Here is a 24,358-nt window from a genome sequence, read left to right on the forward strand (position 1 = left end):
GTTGAGGAAATCTGTTAACGCTGGTATCACAAGCTCTCCATCGTGAAGAAGATCCTATTAGAAAACTTGCTGCAATGCTTCCGTCGGTGATTTTGGAAATGAGGAAACGGCTTTATGAGGATGAAAGGTTTTGATATTTTCCTTTTCTATGTGAATCTGGTATTCTCTACTTGAAATTAATTCTACTCAATCTTTGTGCTCATTAGAAGCGCTGGGTTGACTCCAGTGCCATGTTAGTTCTTAAGTAACATTTTTTTTACCTGAATGGAAGCATTCAAGCTACGGATGTCAATGTCAGCGATCTTCCCAGGCAGGGTGACCTCACTGCAGCTGCCCACTGAGATCTGGTTTCTCTTGCGACCCTCACCAGTCACCTGGAAATTACATCTCCAATTACCCATCGAAATTATCAAAAGCCGTGTGGTTCCCAGCACCATTACAAAAAAGAATAGGACCACTCCATCTCTTTCCCATGGATGTCGTAAAAGGCGACTAAGGGATAGGCTCATAAACTTGGGATTCCTCTTTTAGGCGATGGGCTAGCAACCTGTCACTATTTGAATCTCAATTCTATCATTAAGCCAAATAGCTGAACGTGGCCATTCAGTCTTTTCAAGACTGTTGGCTCTGTCTACCCCGCAAGGGATATAGACGTGACCATATGTATGTATGTATGTATTATCAAAATCAATTAAACTCTAAATACACTTTTTTACAAGTCACAAGTACAAGGCGCAAAATTTTAACGCCACAAATAAGATGAAAAGAGTATAGCGGGCAACAAAGACCTTGACTGCCCAAAATAGGGAAAAGGTCACAGCACCACCGAAGTTTTCATAAAAAGACAATCATATACAGATTGCTAAGTAAAGATCAGGAGATTATAGATAGATCATAAGCATTCTGTCATTCAAAGAAAACATTAGAGTAGACCTAACTGCGAAGACTGCAGAAGATCTAACTCATATTTACCTTGGCAATGAAAGGAGATCCCTTGATATGTTTGTCTCCGAACCTAATGGAGACCTTGTATTCGCCAGGGGCGGTGGGCAAGTAGGATACACCAACTGTGCCATCCTTGTTGTCATGGCAAGTGATCTAAAAGAAACATAATTAATATTAACGAAACTCTAGCAATACTGAGTAAGATTTAGCACGACATTCTAACGGGAAAGATAAAATAAGGTGCGGGCTAATTTGATTTAAGAACAGGAGGTAAAAAAGTTTTTAAATCTGTTTAATATGATAGTTGTTTTAAGATACCTTAAAGAAAGGATGTTATGTTTCCTTTGCAAAAACCTTTGATATTATAGATGTTTATCTCATGAAACTATCCGTCTTCACTTTATATACATCCCAATTCTGCCGAATAAAAAGGTCAATTACTCACCTCGGCTTTACTAGGACCTTCCACCGCCATAGAGAGCCCACCAGCTCCAGCGCCCTTGGTGCTGATAGTGAACTCACTGGGCTCACCGCTCACACCACTGATCAGGCCCGGACCGTAAGCCGTCACATAGCCCGAGGAGATGGAGTCTACTGTGAATTTGTAGGGGGAGCCTGGAAACAGAAATGATGAATGAATACAAGTAATTTGAACTAATTAATAAATACAAACGAAGACAATGAGGTAAAACTTCTACTAAATGATCCAATGATATAACTAAATTCTTTGTAAGTAATTCCTGTACTGTGCTTTTTGCGTATAAAATGACCATGATCATCATCATCATGGTCATTTTATACGCAAAAAGCACGAACAAGCCATCACATTTCATCAGAATTGAAGATATCTTCGGGATGTAATTAAGAGAAAACATTCTAGATGAAATAAAAAAAATACAATAACAATTAAAAGCAGATGAAATTTAAGAATCGGTCGAAGTACCATCAATATTAACTATATCAACTTTGTGTCTGCTGTCTGAATGAACAAATAATTGCTAACTTTTTAATATATAATTTGTTACCTTGCACATGCTCTCCATTGTACTTGACATACAACTCGTGCACCCCCTCCTCTCTGGGCTCGTATTTGATGCTGACTGTACCATCTCTGTTGTCTTCGATCGTTGGCTTGTCTAAGTGACCGCTCGGCATTTTGACCTCGGCTAGAAAGGAAAAAGCATTTTCAGTTTTTTTTTTCAACTTTTGGTATTTAAACTTTTCCACTCTCGTAATTTTTCGGGACTAAATTTTAAAGTAATGTAATATTTTATGACATGGTCTAACATATACCTTATATATGTGGTAACATTGCTTAAACTGAATTTATTTAATTCTGATGTCTGAAAAGAGACTCGATGATTAAAGAAAGTCGAATCGTAAAAAGAACTAAGCCCTCTGTCTCTTGCACATGTTATATTTTTTTACGAGAAAATAACGGGTTTTTATAATGAATTTTGTTTCACGCTTTGCACAAAGCCAACATCAAACGAATGTTCCAAAGTTTTGAAAGTCAATGAGATCATGGCCATTTATTGTACTAGGACCAAAACTTTGAAATTCAATTAATACAAACCTTTCCTCGTGTCAATGTAGAAAATCGAGACGAAACTCAGCGGTATATGCTTCAGTCCAAACACAGTTTTATTGAACGCTATATCGTGCGCTTCTCCAAACACTATTGGTATACCTTCCTTATCTACTTCTGATACTGAGAAGTACTTTTTAGTTTTGTCAAAGTAGAATTGTGTTACGTCGTTCCAGTTCACCTCCTTCTCGTTGTTACCCACGATAGAGTTCCAAAGGCCAGTCATGAAAGCCATGGCTTATACTTGGAAGGCAAAATGTGTTAAGGTTTTGTCATGGTGTTGTTTGCTGTGTGTAAAATCTATTTTGGTTTAAGGTATATTGTTGATGATGTAAATTCAGTTACAGTAAAAATTTATGCAATGTGGATTATTGACATAGTTTACAGGTACTTAATTGACCCTGTACTTGGATAGAAAGATAAAAATTATCATAGAAAAAAGACTCTATAGGATTAACTATAGGAAAAATTGGTTTAAATTTCTGTGTTGTTGTTTTTTGCAATAAGCAAACCAAATAAGAATGAATCCAAAGAATTCTAATAACACCCTCAATATTGACATCGGTTTCGAAAAAGATTATATCTCTAATTCCTCAATTTATCTTTCTGATAGTTACCATGTAAACGATTATATTTAAGTACATCGTTTAAAAAATTCTCAGATTGTAACGACTTTAATGTTCTAGAAAAAAAGGATTTTTAAACAAAGTCAAAAATTAAATACTAATCAACAAGTGTATCTTGTATGTTGTATCATATTTTAATTATGTCAGTGTTCGGTGTTGAAACTTATTTAAGTTTATCAATTATGAAATTAACGCGTTAAGTGAGTATTGGTTTCAGAAATGCTTGCGACTAGTTTTACAGGTAATTTCTGTCAATATTTTAATGACTTTACATTTTTAAATGCTGCTACTTTTTTCTGATTATTTATTTAAAAAAAACTAAACTTTAATATACTTAAAAGCAGCTTTAACTAAATTCACATATTCCGTGGGATATTTTTCAAAGTGGAATGTCATATATAAACCAACATCCTTCAAAAAGATTCCAGGAAAGAAAATTCTAATGGAATATATTTTTACCCTTCAGCTTATAAATATATCAACACGTTCAAGTGAGAATGATTTTACCAACAATTCATCATCCCAAATGCTTTCAGTCTGATCTAATACATCTAATTTATACATCCGAAAGTTTTACATTTTTGCGGGTATATTCACGTCAAATTTTAGATTATTCTAAATTAATTTCGAACACATGTTCGTGTTCCGTCGCACGGAATATTATATAAAAATTATGTTTATGTTGTTTTTGACGTAGAAAATAAAAATAGTTGGCATCATTACAGTTTTGCGTTCGATAAATTAGAAGATTGTGCGTTATTGGATAGCGGTGCCGATGTATATATTGTAACCATTAACCGATGAAAATTTTATAAGCGGGTGTCGTCTACCGTAGGATCGCGTAACGACTTAATAGACGTGTGATATTTATGTAATTGTGATGACATTACATGGTCGTTTAGTGTATTTATCGAAGGTGGTAATAGGTTGACTTTAATTGCACTTAAATCATGTGATGTGACGTTATTTGAATAACTAATCACTGGTAATATCATAAAGATTATATTTCCATCGATGAAGCTATATTTCTCATCATATCGCAATTCTAATAGCATACATTTATAAATACTATAATATTGTTTTCCGATTTTCTGAGTTTATCGTTCACCGCATCAAAGACTGACAGAGAATAAATTAAACATTAAGTTAGTTTTAAGTTAAACTCAGTAAAGTTTTAAATGCCTTTTAATTTTATAACTAACTAATTATCTTTTATATTTTATTTGCTTAACAACAAAATGAATAGCTTCATTATACGCAAACTGTAAATAATACTCTCAAGACACTTTTAAGTAAGCATTACTCATCTATAATTAACAATATTTCATTTTGTTATTTCTCCAGATTACTCAAATCTTTTGATCAATCCTTGACAACTAGGTTGGAATTAAAGTAAACGGCCAACATTCTACGCCACAACAATTTATTATTTAGATAGGACGTGTTCCAACATATTAATTATTTACGTCATTCATTGCCAAATGTTAGCGATGCCTGGAGTACTATTTCAATATTTTGCGACTCAAAGTAGACGAAACAAGTGATAATTTTTTTGAAATCGATTTGATTACGGTTGCTTCTTACGCTTAAATCATTCAATCTTCATAATTCGCTTAAAAAATTACTTTTGGTCCATTCCGATTGTGTAGTACACTTACTTATCTGGACTATGAGGAAATGTTCTCTAAATATGAATTATAATAAACTCAGGTGGTTGGCTTTTAAATATCAATTACTTAACATCTCATCTTCTGACTGATCCTCATATTTTAAGTTAGATACAAATACACACAAATTTTATACAGACAAATTTTGGTACCGTGACGTTTTACTATTGCCTGCAAGCTATAAGGTGAATAACAATTTGACCATGACACATTCACCGGAAACAATAAACAGGCCAAAGTAATGAAGATAATGCGAGCCAATTTTAAAAACTATGGACGCCGAAGACCGGACAAAATGTAGATATGTATTTAAATGTCGGAAAGCGGACGGACCCTGGAATCCGAAGTATAGCTTTGGAGGGAGCCACACGTGAAGTAAAGATAGAGAGCAAATAATTATTTAAAGTAATGGAAGATAATTTTGTCGCCTTTTTCTACGCTCTGCATGGCACGTGTATCATTCGTTAACATACAACAAATCACAGGATAGCCACTCGAATGAAGTGAGTCGCCAACTTTATAAATAGCACCCTTGCTCATTGACGTATTTCGTCGAGTTATGTGACAGTTTGTATTAAAATACATTTTTTTTTATTTTTTTTTAGAGCGTGAAGGTTTGACAGTGTGTAAACAACGCTAATGGTACTATTGAGATGAAATGATAAATGTAGACTGTCTTTATAGAGATAATGGTCCTAAAAGTTGGGTGAATATTTTTTTTGTGGATATTTTTTTTTGTTTAGCCGTATAAATAGGAATATGAAGTCTTATATTATTTAAATTTTTATGAGCGGCGCAGTAGCAGCTTGAAGAAAACTTCACGTGTAAGTTATTTTTGTAATTTTATAGTAAACACGCACCAATTATTTATTTTTGTAATTTTATTATTTTATAGTAAACACGTACCTATTATTTTTTTTTAATAATCTTTCGTCGCTCTCCGTAATTCTAAGTCTTAATTAAACTTCATATATTAATATATTTACTGCAAACCTACTTACATGAATCAAGTCATAACAATTACGAAGTCGAAGAGTCAATCTTCAGAAGCGAATCAGGCAGCTAGATGTTTAACCATTATCCAATATGAGTTAAGTTACCCAGCAAAAGTTGTCGTTTTTATTGCACCAAAAACAATTGCTGTTTCGCTTTTTATTAAGACATGAAACGGGACAGCGATAGTTTTTCGCGCGATAAAAATGGCGTCGCGCGTTTCGTGCTACGAGGGCGGGATTTTTTATTTTTTTTAATTTATTATCATTACACATAACAGAATACAACTAAGTAAATGTAATAAGATAAAAAAAATAGTTGAAACAGAGCTGTGTTGTATCCCAAAGGATTTGTTTACGCAAAAAACAAACGATTGCTATTATAGGCCGAGACTACCTCTTTCCACTTGCCACGATCTCTGCCTACCCCTCCGGGAAAGAGGCGTGACTTTATGTACGTATGTATGTATGTATGCTATTATAGGCGCAACTTTCAGGAGAGGAACGCAGCGGGGTCTAACGCCAGGAGACTTACAACAGCTTACTTTGGATTTTGATGCAACAACCACAACCAAATTGATACCGTGTGGTTCCCGGCACATAAAAATAGGATAGGATCACTTCATAACAGTATTTTTCTAGACTGTTGGCTATCTACCCCGAGAGGGATGAAGACGTGATTATATTTTTATTTTTAAGTGTGTATTAGATTAAATGGACCGATACTGATTACTGGTGTCAAAATCATACGATGAAAATATTAAAGAGATAAGTTTATTAGCGTTTTGCCATCTCACATAAATAGTAACATTTGTTGGCTGAGTCATACATTTCGACATGATAACTATTCATAAAACGATGTTATCAAAACAAAAACATGCCTTGGTATTTTCGCGGGGCGTTAAATGCCTGTTTACAAAACATATTGACTGATTTACAGTTTTCCAAAGTATAATCCATACTAATATTATAAGCTTATATTAGAGAAATGATTTGTATTGTATTTTTTTAAAGTAATACATTATATACATAAAGTCACGTCTCTAAACTTCGCGGGGTAGACAGAGCCGGCAGAAAAAGACTGAAAGGACACGTTCAGCTGTATGGATTTTTGTTGGAATTGATATGCATATAGTGACGAATTGCTAGCCCATCACAAGAGGAATCCCAAGTTTAGGAGCATAACTCTTAATCGCCTTTTAAGACATCCATGGTAAAGATATGGAATGGTTCCTTTCTAAAGTGCCACACGACATTTTTATAAAAAATACCCGAAGATCTTCTAATAAACCAATTTTGGAAATTCTGTTATGAATGTGGATGAAGCGAAGGAAGTATGCAGAGATCATGGCAAGTGAAAAAAGAGGTAACCTCTGCCTACACCTCCAGGAAAGAGGCGTGATTTTATGTTATGTTATCGAAATTTTGTCAAAGATAGTCTAGGCCATCAGGAGGGAAATAGGCTAGTCTAGTATACAATAACATACATACTATATATATATATGTATGTAATTATACATATAATCATGCTTCCACTTGCCACGAGCCCTGCGCATACTTCTTTCTCTTCATTCACATTTATTACTCTAATACATTTTACTCGCAGATCAGCCCGTGCGAATTTAGATGATTTGTTAGCGCCACCTTTTATGTAATATTAAGTATATTATCATCATTCATTAGATACTCTAAAAATACGCGCGAATTTAGTGCCACCTACGAAAGAATACAGGTTTTCGCAAATCCCACGGGATATTAAGTTTGAAGAGAGTTATGAATGTGGATGAAGCGAAGGAAGTATGCAGAGATCGTGGCAAGTGGAAAGAGGTACTACCTCTTTCCGCTATCTATCTTCTATCTCTGCCTCTGGGAAAGAGGCGTGATTTAATGTATGTATGTTTTAAGTTTTACTGGGATGAAAGGTGTCCTTGTTGAGACTTTTCATTATATGAGAAATTGAAAGAAGATTGGTTTAGTAGAAATCGCGTGAAGAGATAACAAATGAACAAATAAACCTACTTGACATTTAAAATTTTAGTTGGGATTCATGCAAGCTCTTTTTATATTTATTAAGGTTTATTAGGTGCCGCGTGGTTCTCGGCACCAATAAACAAAAAATTGGACCCCTCCATTTCGTTCTCATGGATGTTGTAAAAGGCGACTAAGGGATAGGCTTATAAACTTGGGATTCTTCTTTTAAGCGAAGGGCTAGCAACCTGTCACTATTTGAATCTCAATTCTAACATTTGGCCGAATAGCTCAATGTGGCCTATCAGTCTTTTTAAGACTGTTGGCTCTGCCTACCCCGCAAGGGATATAGACGTAATTATATGTAGATATGTATGTATTAAAGTTTATTTAAGTACCTTAAAATTGGATTATGAGATTAGTAAAAGAGGGAAAATGCATTTAAAAGCTAAACATGTCAAATAAATACAACACTATGATAAATTAATAGAAAATCGTATAACGACAGTGTCAGCCGCAATTTCTAAACACTGTTACATTTTCACGATCATTATAGTAATTTATTACGTCGCTGTATCAACACGACCTAAATACCAATATGGCGTCTTAATATTAACATATTATAAATAAAAAAAAATGTCTACAACCTAGTTCTTTTTACTACAATATTAAAAAAATAAATGCTGGAGAAAATGGCGGTCGACTAGTAAATGTATACCTACATACATAAATATATAATCACGTATTTATCTTTTACTAAATAGTGCCAACAGTCATGAAATAACTGAAAGGCCACGGTCAACTGTATGGCTTACTTATTAAAATTGCATTGAATTAAGTAGAAACTTTAAGTGGAATTGAGATTCAAATTATGACAGCTTTTCTCTTTATTATAAAAATATTTTTTAAGACTGGGCAAGATAATGTCGTTGCGTTATGTTTCAAATGAATAGTGAAATTCTGGTCTATTTTCAACGGAACAAGCCCACATTCTGACAAAGGCAATGTTCTCATAAACTTGTTGAAAACGCCCACTAGTTTAGTGTTAATCCACTTTATGCATAGCAAGGAATTTATATATTTCACGACTAGCTGTGCCCGCGACTTCGTCCGCGTGGAATAGTTATTTTGGGCATCATTGAAGCCCTCAAGGATGAATAAATTTCCCCATTTTTTTCACATTTTCCATTATTTCTTTGCTCCTTATAGTTGCAGCGTGATGTTATATAGCTTAAAGCCTTCCTGGACCATTTACTCTATCTACCCCGTAAAGGATATAGATGTGTTATTATGTAACACATAAAATGTTTTCAATTGTCAACATGACAAATTAATTCAAATGGTACATCCATAAAGTTTATGAGTTCCTCACATCCATCTAATATAATGCCAAGTGCTTGATGTCTGTATGTGTATCACACTAATATGACATTATTATTGCACCTGAATGGCCTGTGTGATGTATGTTGACATGCACGTCCATAACAAACTGATTTATGGCAACACCTATTTGTTTGTTATGTCTTCATTGCGCATAGGAAATTATTTACATAAAGAATGAAAATTGACTAATGGAAAAAATCAATACATACATACATATAATCACGTCTTTATCCCTTACGGGGTAGACAGAACCAACAGCTTTGAAAAGACTGATAGGCCACGTTCAACTGTTTCGCTTAATGATAGAATTGAGATTAAAATAGTGACAGGTTGCTAGCACATCGCCTAAAAGGAGAATCCCTAGTTTATAAGCCTATCCCTTAGTCGCCTTTTACGACATCCATGGGAACGAGATGGAGTGGTCCTATTCTTTTTTTTTATGCCGGGAACCACACGGCACGGCACGGAAAAATTCAATATGTGGAAGAAAATTGCAAAATTTTCATTTAAATGTTTTTTTTTTCGAATGCCGCGTTGTTTCTTTTTTATTCTAAACCTGCCTGTTGCATTATACGATTTATCAATAAATAATACAGGTGTTAAACGCGCACGTAACGTACCGTGCCGTGTGGTTCCCGGCATCAATACAAAAAGAATAGGACCACTCCATCTCTTTCTCATGGATGTCGTAAAAGGCGACTAAGGGATAGGCTTACAAACTTGGGATGCTAGGCGATGGACTAGCAACCTGTCACTATTTGAATCTCAATTCTATCATTGAGCCAAATAGCTGACCGTGGCCATGCAGTCTTTTCAAGCCTGTTGGCTCTGTCTACCCCGCAAGGGATATGGACGTGACCATATGTATGTATGTAACGTACCTTTATTTTATCTCGGACGTTTCGAATCATGTTACAATGATCGTTATCACCGAGCGTCTCGCATTATGTCTGTCGGTCGCTCGTTAAGCACGGATCATTTTAAGCTGATTGTTTTGTAAGATCATGATCAAGCTAAGATGATAAAATATCTAACGCATGCTCTGTGGGATTGACAACATATATTCTACATTAAATCACGGCCCTTTCCCGGAGGGGTGGGCAGAGACCACATCTTTCCACGATCCCTGCATACTTCTTTCGCTTCATCCACATTCATAACCTGACCTTTTGCTAATACGTCTCCGATTTGATCAAGGTACGTTCGTCTAGGCCTTCCGACATCAACAGTAAGACTGTTCACACTCCCTTTATATATTTCCCTTAGTATTTTCATGGCTACACCCCGAAAAAATATATTATAAAAGAGATTTTTAATTAGTACACCGAAAGAATACACGAAAGCTTATTTCAAAAAGTTTTTATGTGAATTAATTCAAATTCAAATTCAAACTTTTATTTGCATAATATGAGTACAACAAAGAATTACAATTATTTTGATATAAGTTTGCAAATCACCCTGCGTTTGAGAATCACATTGGGCGAGTAGGTAATATTTTGCGTAAGAGACACGACTTTAATTCTGGAAACTGGAACGATTGCCCAGATATGCGGGTACGGTCAGCAAATACGTATAGATGAACTTTTAAATAATTCGAAGCAAGATCTTTAACGTACAAGAACATACATACATACATTTGGTCACGTCTGTCTGAATGGTCACGTTCATCTATATGGCTTAATGCTATAATTGAGATTCAAATAGTGACAGGTTGCTAACCCATCGCCTAAAAAAGAATCCCAAGTTTGTAAGCCTATCCCTTAGTCGCCTTTTACGACATCCATGGGAAAGAGATGGAGTGGTCCTATTATTTTTTGTGTAGGTGCCGGGAACCACACGGCACGTACAAGAATATTTGAAATTTTCGAATTAGAAAAAAAAAATAAGATTTAAAAATACAGTAAGTACAAGAGGTGTCACGAAGAATAAGGAATCAGCCTATTTTGCCATCTAGTTATAGTACGTTTTAGTTCTGTCATACCCGGAATTTCAGTTCATCAATTATTCATTACAAACATATGATATATTGGCATTAAGTCCACTTACTCGTATTGTACCTGTGAGACTCAATAAAGTTTAAACTAAATAAATATGGAAATCTAGCTGGTGCTGATAATCATTCATTCCCTTTTTAGCAATAAAATGTTCTTCCTCAGGGTCAACTCTATCTCTGTACCAAGTTTCATCAAAATCGGTTCATTGGTTTAAGCGTGAAAGCGTAAAAGACATACATGGTTACTTTATTATACTGTGATTTATTTTAAAGGTGATTTTTTATATAATAAACTTCCAAAATCATAAATATCTGGGCCATATAACATCTCTGCCGTGTCAAAGAGTGAATAGTAGCCAAGATATGTCACATCAAAATTATACATCCGCTGAGCGATCGACGAGACGCGGTCTAGTGTACAGCGATTTTTATCACGTGAATCGTAAGAACTACATGGCGTTTTGTGATTAATAGGAATCAATAAGATAAGCATTTAATATTAAAATTCCTGATCCTGGTTGAATATAAAAAAAAAAAAAAATTATACGCTAATGAATTTATAAATTGGTGCCGTGTGGTTCCCGGCACCAAAATAAAAAAGAAAAAGGTCCACTCCGCCTCTTCCTCATGGATTTTGTAAAAGGCGACTAAACGTAAAAGGGATAGGCTCATAAACTTGGGATTCTTATTAGACGATGGGCTAGCAACCTGTCACTATTTGAATGTCAATTCTATCATTATACCGAACAGCTGAACGTGGCCTTTTAGTCTTTTGATGACTGTTAGCTCTGTAGACAGAGCTAACAGTCATCCACGCAAGGGATATAGACGTGTTTATATATATGTATGTATGTGATCCTAAGAATAGCTCTCCTTTCAATCGAGGAAGATCGCCATTAATCAAACCACGGCCCATCTTGTTCATTACAGTCATAGAAATGGTTATGTTCCTGCGCGATATTTGTAAAAATATGTGATGAAAATATGATTTTGCGAAAATATACGTGTGATTGGTCCCATATTTATTAATATAAGACAGAGGCTAAAAAGTATGTTTAAAGTGATAGATAAGTTATAAAAACAAATCGCCTTTTATTACATTCGAATATAACGATAACGCGTCGCGCAATTCGCTTTTTTAATATTCCTATCAATTCTATTCCTATCTTGAGTTTTTGAATGTTAAGAATAATTGAAGTATTGAGATCAGAACTTATAGTTACAAGCAATGCCGCACTAGACGTGATTCATTAATAAAAGAGTATTAAAAGTTCCTGCGTCGGTGGTTTAATTAGTAATGTGCCCGATTAAAAGGCGTGATGCGCAGAAAGGCACAGGTTCAAATCCCACCTCGGCCATATACCAATGAATACTAACCGATGCTCTTACGGTGAAGGAAAACATCGAGTGAGGGAAACCTGCACATTCAGGCAACTGGATGTGTAACCATGGATCCAATACGGGTTAGGTTTACCTGCAAAGGTTGCGGAGGTCAGATGGTAGTCGCTTCGCGTAAACACCCGACTCACCCAATCCAGGTTCCATGGTCAAAGGCATACCTCGGGCTCCTCTCCAGAGAGGTGAGGATGCAACCGGGTCTAAAGCCAGGAGGAAGAAGTTTTTAAAGTTTCACTGGAGACCTTCCATTCTGGTGATTTTCTTTCGTTATTTCGACTGAAGCGTACTGTAATTACAAATCCTTGATAGTGGATGATTGATCTTGTTTATAAGATGCGACACTCGGCCACCTGCCGCGGTGGGGGCAGGCACCTGCCAAACTTATCACGAATTTACTTCGTTTTAAGGTTGTCTGCGGCGCGAAAATATAGAATTTATTAGTTTTTTACATACATACATATGGTCATGTCTATATCCCTTGCAGGGTAGACAGAGCCAAAAGTCTTGAAAAGACTGAATGGCCACGTTCAGCTATTTGGTTTAATGATAGAATTGAGATACAAATAGTGACAGGTTGCTAGCCCATCGCCTAAAAAAGAATACCAAGTTTGTAAGCCTATCCCTTAGTCGCCTTTTACGACATCCATTGGAAAGAGATGGAGTGGTACTATTCTATTTAAAATGTAAGACATCAAATATACTTTAGGCTCTATAGGTGTACGTCTTAAGAACTAAATGTATGCTAAATAAAAACGTTTACATTTGTCCTCAAAAATGGCGAACATCTAAAGAACTATATGTATGCTCAAAAAAATGAAAGCAACTTTTCTTCTTAAAAATTGCGAACCTACTCGTATGAACTGAAAAGTGTCGCAGACCGGAAAGTGAGAATAGTATGTCAAAAAGCTGACCTCGTGACAAGAAGCTCAGCGGAGGAGGGTGCAACCACCCAATGATGGCAGAGGAAATATATATATATGTGGACAAAATCCGCGACGTCGCCTGCGTAAAATGGAAAATCCTGTTAATTTCTCTTCCCGCAGGAATATCGAGATATTCCTTTTTTAGTACACGCACACGGAACCTACTTACTAAACTTTTGTAATATGTCAATTCATCAGTCGCCTCATTAAAAGATGGTAAATCGTCCTCTATGGCGCAGCGGTAGTGCGCTTATCTGTGACGCAGAGGTCCGGGTTCGAATCCCGGCCAGGAACTTTTTCTGATTGGCCTGGGACTTGGAGGTTTATCTATAATAAGTATTTGTTATAAAATATGCCGTGTGGTTCCCGGCACCAATACAAAAAGAATAGGACCACTCCGTCTCTTTCCCATGGATGTCGTAAAAGGCGACTAAGGGATAGGCTTATAAACTTGGGATTCTTCTTTTAGGCGATGGGCTAGCAACCCATCACTATTTGAATCTCAATTCTATCATTAAGCCATAGCTGAACGTGGCCATTCAGTCTTTTCAAGACTGTTGGCTCTGTCTACCCCGCAAGGGATATAGACGTGACCATATGTATGTATGTATGTATGTATAAAATATAGTATCGTTGAATTAGTATCTCGTAACACACGTTTCGAACTTAGGTCGAGGCTTACTCAATCTGTGTAATTTTTTTACCGTAAATATTTTTCATTTTAATAAATGTGTCGTTTATTACGACGAAAATTCATTATTATCACAGAAATAGACAAAAACTAACACAAATTCTTAGATCTAGACGGCGATTTTTAAAACGCACTAATAATATGTTGAGAGCAGTTGTAACTATTAAGCTATTTTCAGTCGTGTAAAGATAGCAAATTGGGATTTATCTTAGATTTATGTACTTGTTATTTGCTTTTTTCTATTACGCGGTTCCTACGACAACCACAGGCAATAGTGTGTAGTTTAATTCTATTAATTAGATATTCTTTTTAGGCGATGGGCTAGCAACCTCTCACTATTTGAATCTCAATTCTATCATTAAGCCAAATAGCTGAAAAGTGGCCATTCAGTCTTTTCTAGACTGTTAGCTCTGTCTACTCCGCAAGGGATGTAGACGTGACCATATGTACGAATGTATGTAATTAGAGCGTCAAAGAGGTTGTTAAAAAATGTGATACCGAAGTTCACATCATACCACGGATATGTACTTAAGACTTATATACAAATACTTTCTCTTAATTTATAGTGTGGATAAATAATCAGTATCTAGCAATAACAAATGACGTTTTGAGGCGCGAGTATCAGCTTGTAAACTGATCAATCAATCAATTAGTCGTCCATAAAGGTAAAAACTTCTGGATTACACCCTGACCGACTGGCACTAGTGTAAGTAAAAAGCTGAAATTTGGGACGTTTATTCTCTGGGAAGTCACAAGGGGTACTAACAAAAGCTTTCCCGAAATTCCCACGGGAACGAGAAATAAACGAGACATTTCGATTTACGCGTAGCTGCGGCATAATATAGTTAATCATAAAAATAGCCGCTAGACGGCGCCCGCGCATGTCTTTTTAAACTATGCAATTTATATGTCACCAATAATATATAGGTGTAGATCAAAGAAGATTCCGTGGGTGATCAAATTATATGGTTTCGACCCACTGAGCGAGGACCTTGTAGAATTATATTAAAACTGACTCTTGCGCACTTCTTCGCCCTTGTTAATTTTAAATACCTACCCAAGTCCATACAGTTATCATACATTATTATGTAATATTGAAAGTGGAAAAATATGTATTTTAAGCTTCGGTTTTTTGACGAAAATATATATGTAACTAAAAGCGCTTGCAGCTCCGACCGCGTAAAAAAAAACCTGTTTAATATCTTTTCCCATGGGAATTTCGGAAAGAAATTGTATCTTAAGGCACACCTAGACCACATAGGAATTTAAATGCCAAATTTCAAGTTTCTAGACACAGTGGTTCAGTCACAGTCTGTGTAATACTTACAATATAGATTAATTTTACTGAATGAAAGTTATTTCGATTGTAATTAATTTACTCTACATAATAAAACATTACTCAAGAATTGTTATGCAAAAAGCATTTATAAAAATTAAATTCATTACGTTAAAGTTAAGTTTCGTGTATTTTTGTATCGATTTTTAAGCGAGCCGTTACGTACTAATACTACAAGCGAACAATACCGCTATTGTTCTACGCCGTAGCACCGAACCGGGCGCTCGTAGCACTTCGTAGCATTGAGAAACACTATACTCACTTATCGATATCGACACAATTAAAAAAACATTTTTTTATTTTAATTTTTTTTAAACTTATGTGAAATCGTGTAGTGTGTGAGTGATGTAGAAAAAAAAAAACTATAAAATTCTCGTACTAGCTCCATGTTTAAACACCAACCGTATTCCAAATTTGAATATTACCAAGCACTGTCACTTCACTTGCACTTTATTTTTTTTATTTCACTGCCGTACCGCACTGTTAAGCCCGCACCGAGTGACTAGTCCAGCGCGACCGAATTCGTACGAACACACATATAGGTACCTCAATTTATTTATATTTTATAATAATTAGGGATATTTTGAACGCTGCTATTTCAATACGGGCAGGTTATGGGTAATCATGATTCGCCGGTGTAATTTTTTCAGCTTATTTTTTTTTTTTCATTGGAAATAGAAAGTTTATAGTTTGTTCAAAATTTAAATTTCTTTTTTCCGATGCTATGTATATTCGAGTATAAATTATTTTTATTTCTAATAAAGAATATAATTTTCATCTTTTTTTCCATAGATCAATAGAGTGATTTATATAAACGTCTGTAAGTGTAAATTTTTATACAATGTAATGAATGAATGAATATTGTACATCAATGTTGTAAATTAAATCAAACTCCAATATAAGTAGATTTTGGAATACAATCACCCAGTTCGAGAAAACTGTATCATTCTAATCTTTACATATAAAGCTTTAACAATAAATGTTATAAAAGTTAATTTTGTTAAACGTGGACATTGAGTCTTGTGACAATGAGCATTGGACTCTGCCTAGCCTATAGTGTAATTAAAGTACTAAAATGTGCTGTGTGGTTACTGGGACTTTAGACTAGGACCACTCCATATCTTTACCATGAATGTTGTAAAGAGCGACTAAGGGAAATGCTAATGAACTTTGGATTCTTCTTGTAGGCGATGGACTAGCAACCTGTCATAATTTGAACCTCAATTCCATTATTTAGCTATGCAGCTGAACGTGCCCTCAGCCTCCTCAAGACTGTCGTCTCGTCTACCCCGCAAGGGATATAGACGTGGCTATATGTATGTATAATTGTACTCTACAGTAACAAAGGCATGCACGTCGCGGATTACCAGGTTGTAGGCTATGACAGTTGGTCATCCCCACCGCTGATGTGAGTCCATGGTGTGACCTCACCTCTCTGCTGAGTAGCCCAGGGTCTGCCAAAGACTGCAATGCGGCTCTCATAGCTCGGCACATAGGTACTACGCCGTTGATATCGCGCGATAAACTATCGCTGTTCCGCTTCACGTCATAATTAAAAGCGAGACGGCGATAGTATTTCGTTTTTCAAGCGCGATTTCATTGCTTCAGGTACTGGATTTTGCACTAAACAACTCCCATCTGACTTCTACCATTTTTTCAAAGAACTTAACCCGTATTGGATCATGGATACAAATTCTCTTGTCATAATATGCAGGTTTCCTCACGATGATTTCTGTCACCGTAAAAGCAATGACAAAGATAATAAACACATAAATAAGTTATTGATACAAATGGCCGCTTTTGGACTTGGAACTTGTGCATCATACTTTTTTCTCATATTCAAAGATTTCGAAGGTTTAAGGTACCTTGTGCCATGTGGTTCCCGGCACCAATACAAAAAAGATAGGACCAGGACGCCATCTCTTTCCCATGGATGTCGTAAAAGCCGACTAAGGGGTAGGCTTACAAACTTGGGATTCTTCTTTTAGGCGATGGGCTAGCAACCTGTCACTATTTGAATCTCAATCCTGTCTTAAAGCCAAATAGCTGAACGTGGCCTATCACTCTTTACAAGACTGTTGGCTCTGTCTACCAACCTACCCAAGGGATATAGACGTGATTATATGTATGTATGTAAGGTACCTTAAACCTTCGAAATCTTTGATCGTCGAGGTTAACCAAGCCAGGGCCCGAAATGAAAGCACTGGTATTTGCAACCGGGGAGACAAGACAGAATATAAGAAAGAGAGAGGAACAATGATAAAATTCTAGATAAGTCTCAATGTAACGTCATAGATGGCGCTGTGAATCACTGCGCTGGAATTTCCAGAAGCCACCGCTTCGAACCTGAAACCCTGCCAAATTAAAGATGACACTATATTACATAGTATTATATATATTACAAATAAACCCGGGCTTTGCAAGATAATTTGGCATCGCCTTTGATGTGGCCAGGTTATAGAAACGATTAAGAAATAGGATGCAATGATGAAATTAAACATCAAATGTTTGAGGTTAACGGTTTAATTAGTTGTGGTTCAAACCCGCGGCCATGACTTTTCTGAACTATGTACATTAGTTTGTTTCCTAACCAGTGCTCTTAGGATGAGGGAAAAAAACTTGGGGAAACCGCTCCTCCATTATCCAACGGGTTGAGTTCCCCTGCAAAGGTTTCGGAGGTCAGACGGGATTCGCTTCGTGTAAAACCCTGACTCACCCAAAGATCATGGCCAGAAGGCGCGCCCTGAGAAAGAAGTGAGGGTGTAACCAGGACTATTATTCTTGACATACATACATATAGTCACGTCTATATTCTTCACGGGGTAGACAGAACCAATAGTCCCGAAAAGACTAAATGGCCACGTTCAGCTGCTCGGCTTACTGATGAAATTGAGATCTAAATAGTGACTATTATTCTTGACAGTTCATAATTTTTAATCTATCATTTGGAAATCAATTATTTTTATCAATTTTAAAATTTGCAATCACTAAGCTGATAGCTTAACGTAGCCTTTCAGTCTTTTCGAGACTTTTGTCTCAGTCTCAGTCAGTCAGTCAGTCCCCGTAAGGAAAAAGACTTTATCACTACATAGTATAAAACAAAGTCGCTATTTTAGTCTGGTTGTCTGTATGCTTAAATCTTTAAAATTACGCAACGGATTTTGATGCGGTTTTTTGTAACAGGTAGAGTGATTCAAGAGGAAGGTTTTTATGTATAATAACATTTATAATTTTGCACCCGTGCGAAGCCGGGGCGGGTCGCTAGTTATATGTATATGTGTACTGAGCACGATCGAATGGCCCGTAGTAAACCACCACAAAGTCATCAAAGCAACAGTTATCATAACAAAATGGCTGCCAAAACTTTTTCATAACCCACCTTATTACGATACACGCGTAAAATTTATAATAAAAATAAAGTATAAATATTTAAAAAAAAACTCACGGCTAAGATTATTTTAGAAATGAGAACTATAGTGCCAAGTGGTAACTGTAAATATAATTTGCATCGGTTTGACGACACGAATCAAGATTTTGATATTTACTCGAATAAACTAGGTAGTCCAGTAAGTGTAGTAAGAAAACAACATACATATATATAGTCACGTCTATATCCCTTGCGGGGTAGACAGAGCCAATAGTCTGAAGTAGTGAAAAGACTGAATGGCCACGTTCAGCTATTTGGCTTAATGATAGAAGTGAGATTCAAATAGTGACAGGTTGCTAGCCCATCGCCTAAAAAAGAATCCCAAGTTCGTAAGCCTATCCCTTAGTCGCCTTTTACGACATCCATGGGAAAGAGATGGAGTGGTACTATTTAGAGAGTCCTAACGTTGTTCTTCATAGTAAGAAAACTATGAAGAACAAATAGTTGTGTGATCATGTCTCCTACCTCGGGTCTGCTGGAAGAGATTTCTTTTAAAAAAGCAGAATCTATGTTATTTTGTTTCTTGTGTTTATCATTCTCGATGTTTTCTGTGTGCATAAAATAGTAAATAAATAAATAAATATTGAGTGAACAAAGTTGACAATGTATGTCAGAGTAGATTGTTTGAACGTGTTGATAGGATAAATGAAAATAAATTAACATACATATAACAAGTTTTTAAATACTAACCGATGCTCTTACGGTGAGGGAAAACATCGTGAGGAAACCTGCACATTCAGGCAACTGGATGTGTAACCATGATCGATACAAAACGGGTGAAGTGTCCCTGCAAAGTTAGCGGAAGTCAGACGGGAGTCGCTTCGTGTAAAAACCTGACTCACCCAATCCAGGATCCATGGTCAAAGGCATACCCCGGGCTTTTATTTATTTATTTATTTATTGGAACAACAAACAGCTACATTATATACAGATAAATAAGAATTTAAACATAAGAAGTGTTACTAATAATGTAGCCCACAACGTTATTCACAGAGTTACACTAGAAATCGGGGCTACTAACTACATTAAGACATTTTAAACTAAATAGGAAGTTACTTTAAAAACTTACTAATTAAATAACGAAATTTTGGCCTTAAAATAAATTAAATTATAGCTTTTTAAGAATTAGATTTTTAAATTTAGCAACATTACATGCAAGAATATCGATGTCCACAAATTCAACATTGTATGTTTCCATCATACGGCGAAGAGGGGCTCTCCGTCCACTGTTCGTGCGACACAAACTTGTTGCAAACAGGGGACGGGAACGAGTACGAGTCTCCCTCATCACAGCACTCCTGGGCACAGTGTAGTACAATCCATTCACAATATCAGTGCAGTCAAAAAGGTTGTTAACAATTCTGTGTAGAGCAGATACTTCAAGGTACTTACGTCTATTACTGAGTGAGAGTATATTATATTTTTTAAGTAGTATAGGATAAGGTAAGTACCGTTTGAAACACCTATAATGCATAGCCTTTAGGAATTTTTTCTGTACTCTTTCGATAGCATCATTATACTCGTTGTAATATGGGTTCCAAATGGGCACAGCATACTCAAGTTGAGAGCGAATGAGAGTTTTATACAGGTAGAGATATGTGGAGGTCCTTTTAAATTCAATGGAAGAGCGAAGAACGAAGCCATACATTTTAAAAGCATTATTAACAATGTTCTGTATGTGAGTGTCCAAGCAAAGTTTTGAGTCCAAATTAATACCCAAGTCTCTTACGGCTGACACTTTAGTTAGGTTAGTGTTATTTAATTTATAATGAAAGTTTATTACATTTTTATTTTTAGTAAAAGTTATCGTGCTACATTTACTAACGCTCAGCTGTAATTTGCTGTCATGACAATAGGCCGAGAGTCTATCAAGATCCTGTTGTAAAAGGATGCAGTCATCTATACTGCTAATTGCCTTGTAAACTTTGAGATCGTCAGCATAGAGCAGGAACTTAGAGTGGTGAAAACATTGTGCTATGTCATTTATAAAAATTATAAATAGCAAAGGACCCAATATAGATCCCTGAGGGACTCCTGAAGTGATAATGACACTTCTGGATTGATATCCATTGATAACCACTCTTTGAGATCTATTAGAGATGTATGACTCGAACCAGCGCAGCAGATTTCCGCGGATTCCATTGAAGGCTAATCTGTTTAGGAGCAGTTCATGGTCGACTTTGTCGAAAGCTTTCTTAAAATCCGTGTAACCCACGTCAACCTGTACACCGCGATCCATATGTTTAAATAAAAAGTTGGCAAAAACAATCAAATTTGATGCAGTGGATCTTTTTTTGACGAAACCGTGCTGTTCTTGGATTATGGCTTTATGTAGAATGGGATAGATTATGTTGTGAACTAGTCGTTCAAATAATTTCGCCAGCGTACATAATATAGAGATGGGTCTGTAATTTTCGCAGTCGTGTTTGGGACCACTTTTATGGATAGGAGTTATGTTAGCGTGTTTCCATATTTCAGGAAACACGCCTTCATCCAAACATTTATTATAAATTATACAAAGCGGTCGGCATATATATTTGGCGGTATTTTTGAACAAAATGGGAGGAAGACCATCAGGACCAGGACCCTTTGAAATATCAAGTAACTGCAGTTCTTTCATGATATCAGATTCACCTAGCCGAATATTAGTTATAAGAGTATCATCATTGCTCAGGTTATTGAGAGCCAGCCGTTGATTAGGTCTGAGTGAAGAGGGTTCAAAGACAGATTGAAAAAAATCTGAGAACATATTGCATACAGTTTCAGGGTCATTTGTTTTTACATCCTTATAATGCATCTTGGGAGGTATATTAGATTTAGATTTACGATTAGCTATATATGTCCAAAAGTATTTCACATTAGTCGTAATATTGTCCTCAACTGAGTTGATATATTTTGAATAACACTCATCACACAATAATTTGAACTCTTTTCTGTATTGAGAGAATACTTCATAGTCAATTTGATTTTTGTATTTTTTCCACTTCACCCAGGCCTTTTCTTTCTTTTTGCAAAGTCTGATCAACTTGGGAGTAAACCATATGGGATAAGAAGTGCACCTGGTATTTGATAAAGGGGTATACTCTTTTATTAGTTTATCCAGAGTGTTCATAAAAACTTCGAGGGCCATTTCTGAGGGAAGATCGTCCAATAAAGCATTCCAGTCCGTTTTTTTAATAGCAGAGTTGATTAGGTTATAATCTGCCTTATGAAAATTGTATTTGGTATTAGGACGTTTTTTCATAGTATCCTCTACATGACTGACGGAAAAATAGGCTATAAATGGAGGGTGGTGAGATTGGCTAGATAGTAGAGGGCTGACAGTGTGCAGTGACGATGGAATATTAGACAAAAATAAGTCTAGAATCCTGCCAAGTCCATTCAGGAAACCGTTGTATTGTGAGACTTCGAGAACTGACATTAGATTAACAAGTAAGGAACACCTGGTAGATGCGCCCTCAGGATTAAAAGTAACGGGGGCTCCATTAATAGAAATAGGCAAAGAAGCAGACATCCATTTGATTTCGGGCATGTTGTAGTCTCCAACTATAAAATAGCTGTCGACGTCCGATGACGTAAGAATATTCTCTAATTTGTCAAAGTGGAGCTCATACATATCCGCTGGCGTCTGAGGCGGAATATATGCTGCACTAATCATATGTTTATTTTTGTTGTTTAAACTAGGTATTTCCACTATGATATGTTCTATCCTACTTAGTTGGGAAGGGTCTAGGTCAGATGAATATGCTAAGGTGGGTCTAAGGCTCCGAAGTACAGCCACCAACACTCCACCACCGTCCTGCTTGCCTGTAGCAACACGATCTCGGTCCAATCGGAATACCGCATAACGTGGGTCTATGAATTCGGTACTGTCAATATCGGGTGTTAACCAAGTTTCAGACAGTATTATGATATCGTAAGCGTTTAATAAAATATTCATATATAAAGTATAAAGCTTAGTTCGAAAACCTCCACAGTTTTGATAATAGATAGACAAATTCTTTTTGTTAACTGAGTTATCCATAGTCAAACCGTAAAACAATATCCACATATATAATTAAAAGTATTAAGTACGTATGCTGTGCCGTCAGGTTAAATTTATAGTCTATGTCCATAGAAATATTGCTTATGATTGATGTACAGTTATAAAAGTGTAAAGATAACATACGGGAGGCGCCCAAGTTTGTGCCATGTAGGCGATAAAATGAGGTGATATAAAAGTAAGGCGAATTACACATCGATACTGTTGCACTATAAAAATAGTTGGAATGGAAAAATCTGTAATAAAAACCGACTAAGGAAACTACACAAAAATTAAATGCAACTGCGTGACGTGTCAACAGGCTGTTGCAAAAAAAGTTGTTTAAAAATAAGAAAAATGCAAAATAAAATAAAGCTAGGTGGAATGAGAAAAAAGTAACATCAACTGGGTGTAGATTAGACGTTTTTTGTTGATAAAATCCGAGTGAGGTCGACTTCTCCTCGGACCGCGAGGGCTGGGCTATCGTCTCGCTCCCGCATAAGTATTGTGGCGTTTTTAATCCACACATACTTGAAGTGATGCTCCCTGGCGGCCTCACGGCATTTACGAAATAACTGCTTCCTTTGCAAAGTGAGGTGCTGGGCTTCTATCCAGAGTGGTGAGGATGCAACTGGGACTAAAATCAGAAGGAAGAAGATACACACAACAAGTTTATACCTTAGTGGGTAGACAGAGCTAGTAGTCACAAGAGACTTATAGGCCACATTGCACCCTTATAGCCATTTTGAGGGCATCATGGGATAGCACGTATTTCACAACGATGCCATCTACTTGAAGAAATAAACCGTAGCTACTACAAAAATGTCTCTAATATCATCCAAGAATTAGAATTCTGTTTGTGTATAAAATGTGTATTACATAAAAATGAGGACCTTGTATTTGTTGTAGCCCATTTAGCTGGGCGCTTCCTTTTCTCATAAACCATACCGTTTTAGACGCAGCCAAATTAATAATACAGAGTTGCGGTCTTTTTCATGTACACCGCAGTGCCAGAGGTTATTTTGATGATTTATTTATTAATACGAGTATGAAATATGCTTGCAGTGCTTGCCGTAAAAAGATTTGCAAACTAGTTTGAGAAAATAATTTTTCAATGTTAAGATTACTTTTTCTTCAAAAATAAAAAAAAGAATAGAACCACTCCATCTCTTTCCCATGGATGTCGTAAACGGCGACTAAGGGATAGGCTTATAAACTTGGAATTCTTCTTTTAGGGGAAAGGCTAGCAACCAGTAACTATTTGAATCGCAATTCTGTCATTTTGTCAAACATCTGAACGTGGCCCGTCAGTCTTTGTTGGCTCTGTCTTCCCCTCAAGGGTTGATAGTTATAAAAAATACTGACATTCTAAATAAAATGGCTGACCTGCTTAACCCTTT

The 24,358-nt window shown here is 36.2% G+C and overlaps 1 protein-coding gene across 5 annotated transcripts in view; it reads right to left on the bottom strand.

Moving 5' to 3' along the window:
- Positions 1 to 24,358, bottom strand: part of LOC106143481 (filamin-A) — a 64,199-nt gene that overhangs the window by 16,404 nt on the left and 23,437 nt on the right. For 4 of the 5 annotated variants that reach the window (XM_060951625.1, XM_060951628.1, XM_060951627.1 and 1 more), the window contains exons 3-6: positions 1,971 to 2,111; positions 1,391 to 1,560; positions 973 to 1,098; positions 261 to 374 (exon numbers count right to left, since the gene is read on the bottom strand). In XM_060951625.1, the coding sequence (XP_060807608.1) occupies positions 261 to 374; positions 973 to 1,098; positions 1,391 to 1,560; positions 1,971 to 2,100 (540 nt within the window). In that variant the 5' untranslated portion in view covers positions 2,101 to 2,111. Of the gene's footprint in view, positions 1 to 260; positions 375 to 972; positions 1,099 to 1,390; positions 1,561 to 1,970; positions 2,112 to 2,521; positions 2,830 to 24,358 lie in introns of those variants that run through there. The other variant, XM_013345588.2, reaches the window with a different exon arrangement.

The sequence above is a fragment of the Amyelois transitella genome, chromosome 25, assembly GCF_032362555.1.
Source record: "Amyelois transitella isolate CPQ chromosome 25, ilAmyTran1.1, whole genome shotgun sequence".
Taxonomy (NCBI): domain Eukaryota; kingdom Metazoa; phylum Arthropoda; class Insecta; order Lepidoptera; family Pyralidae; genus Amyelois; species Amyelois transitella.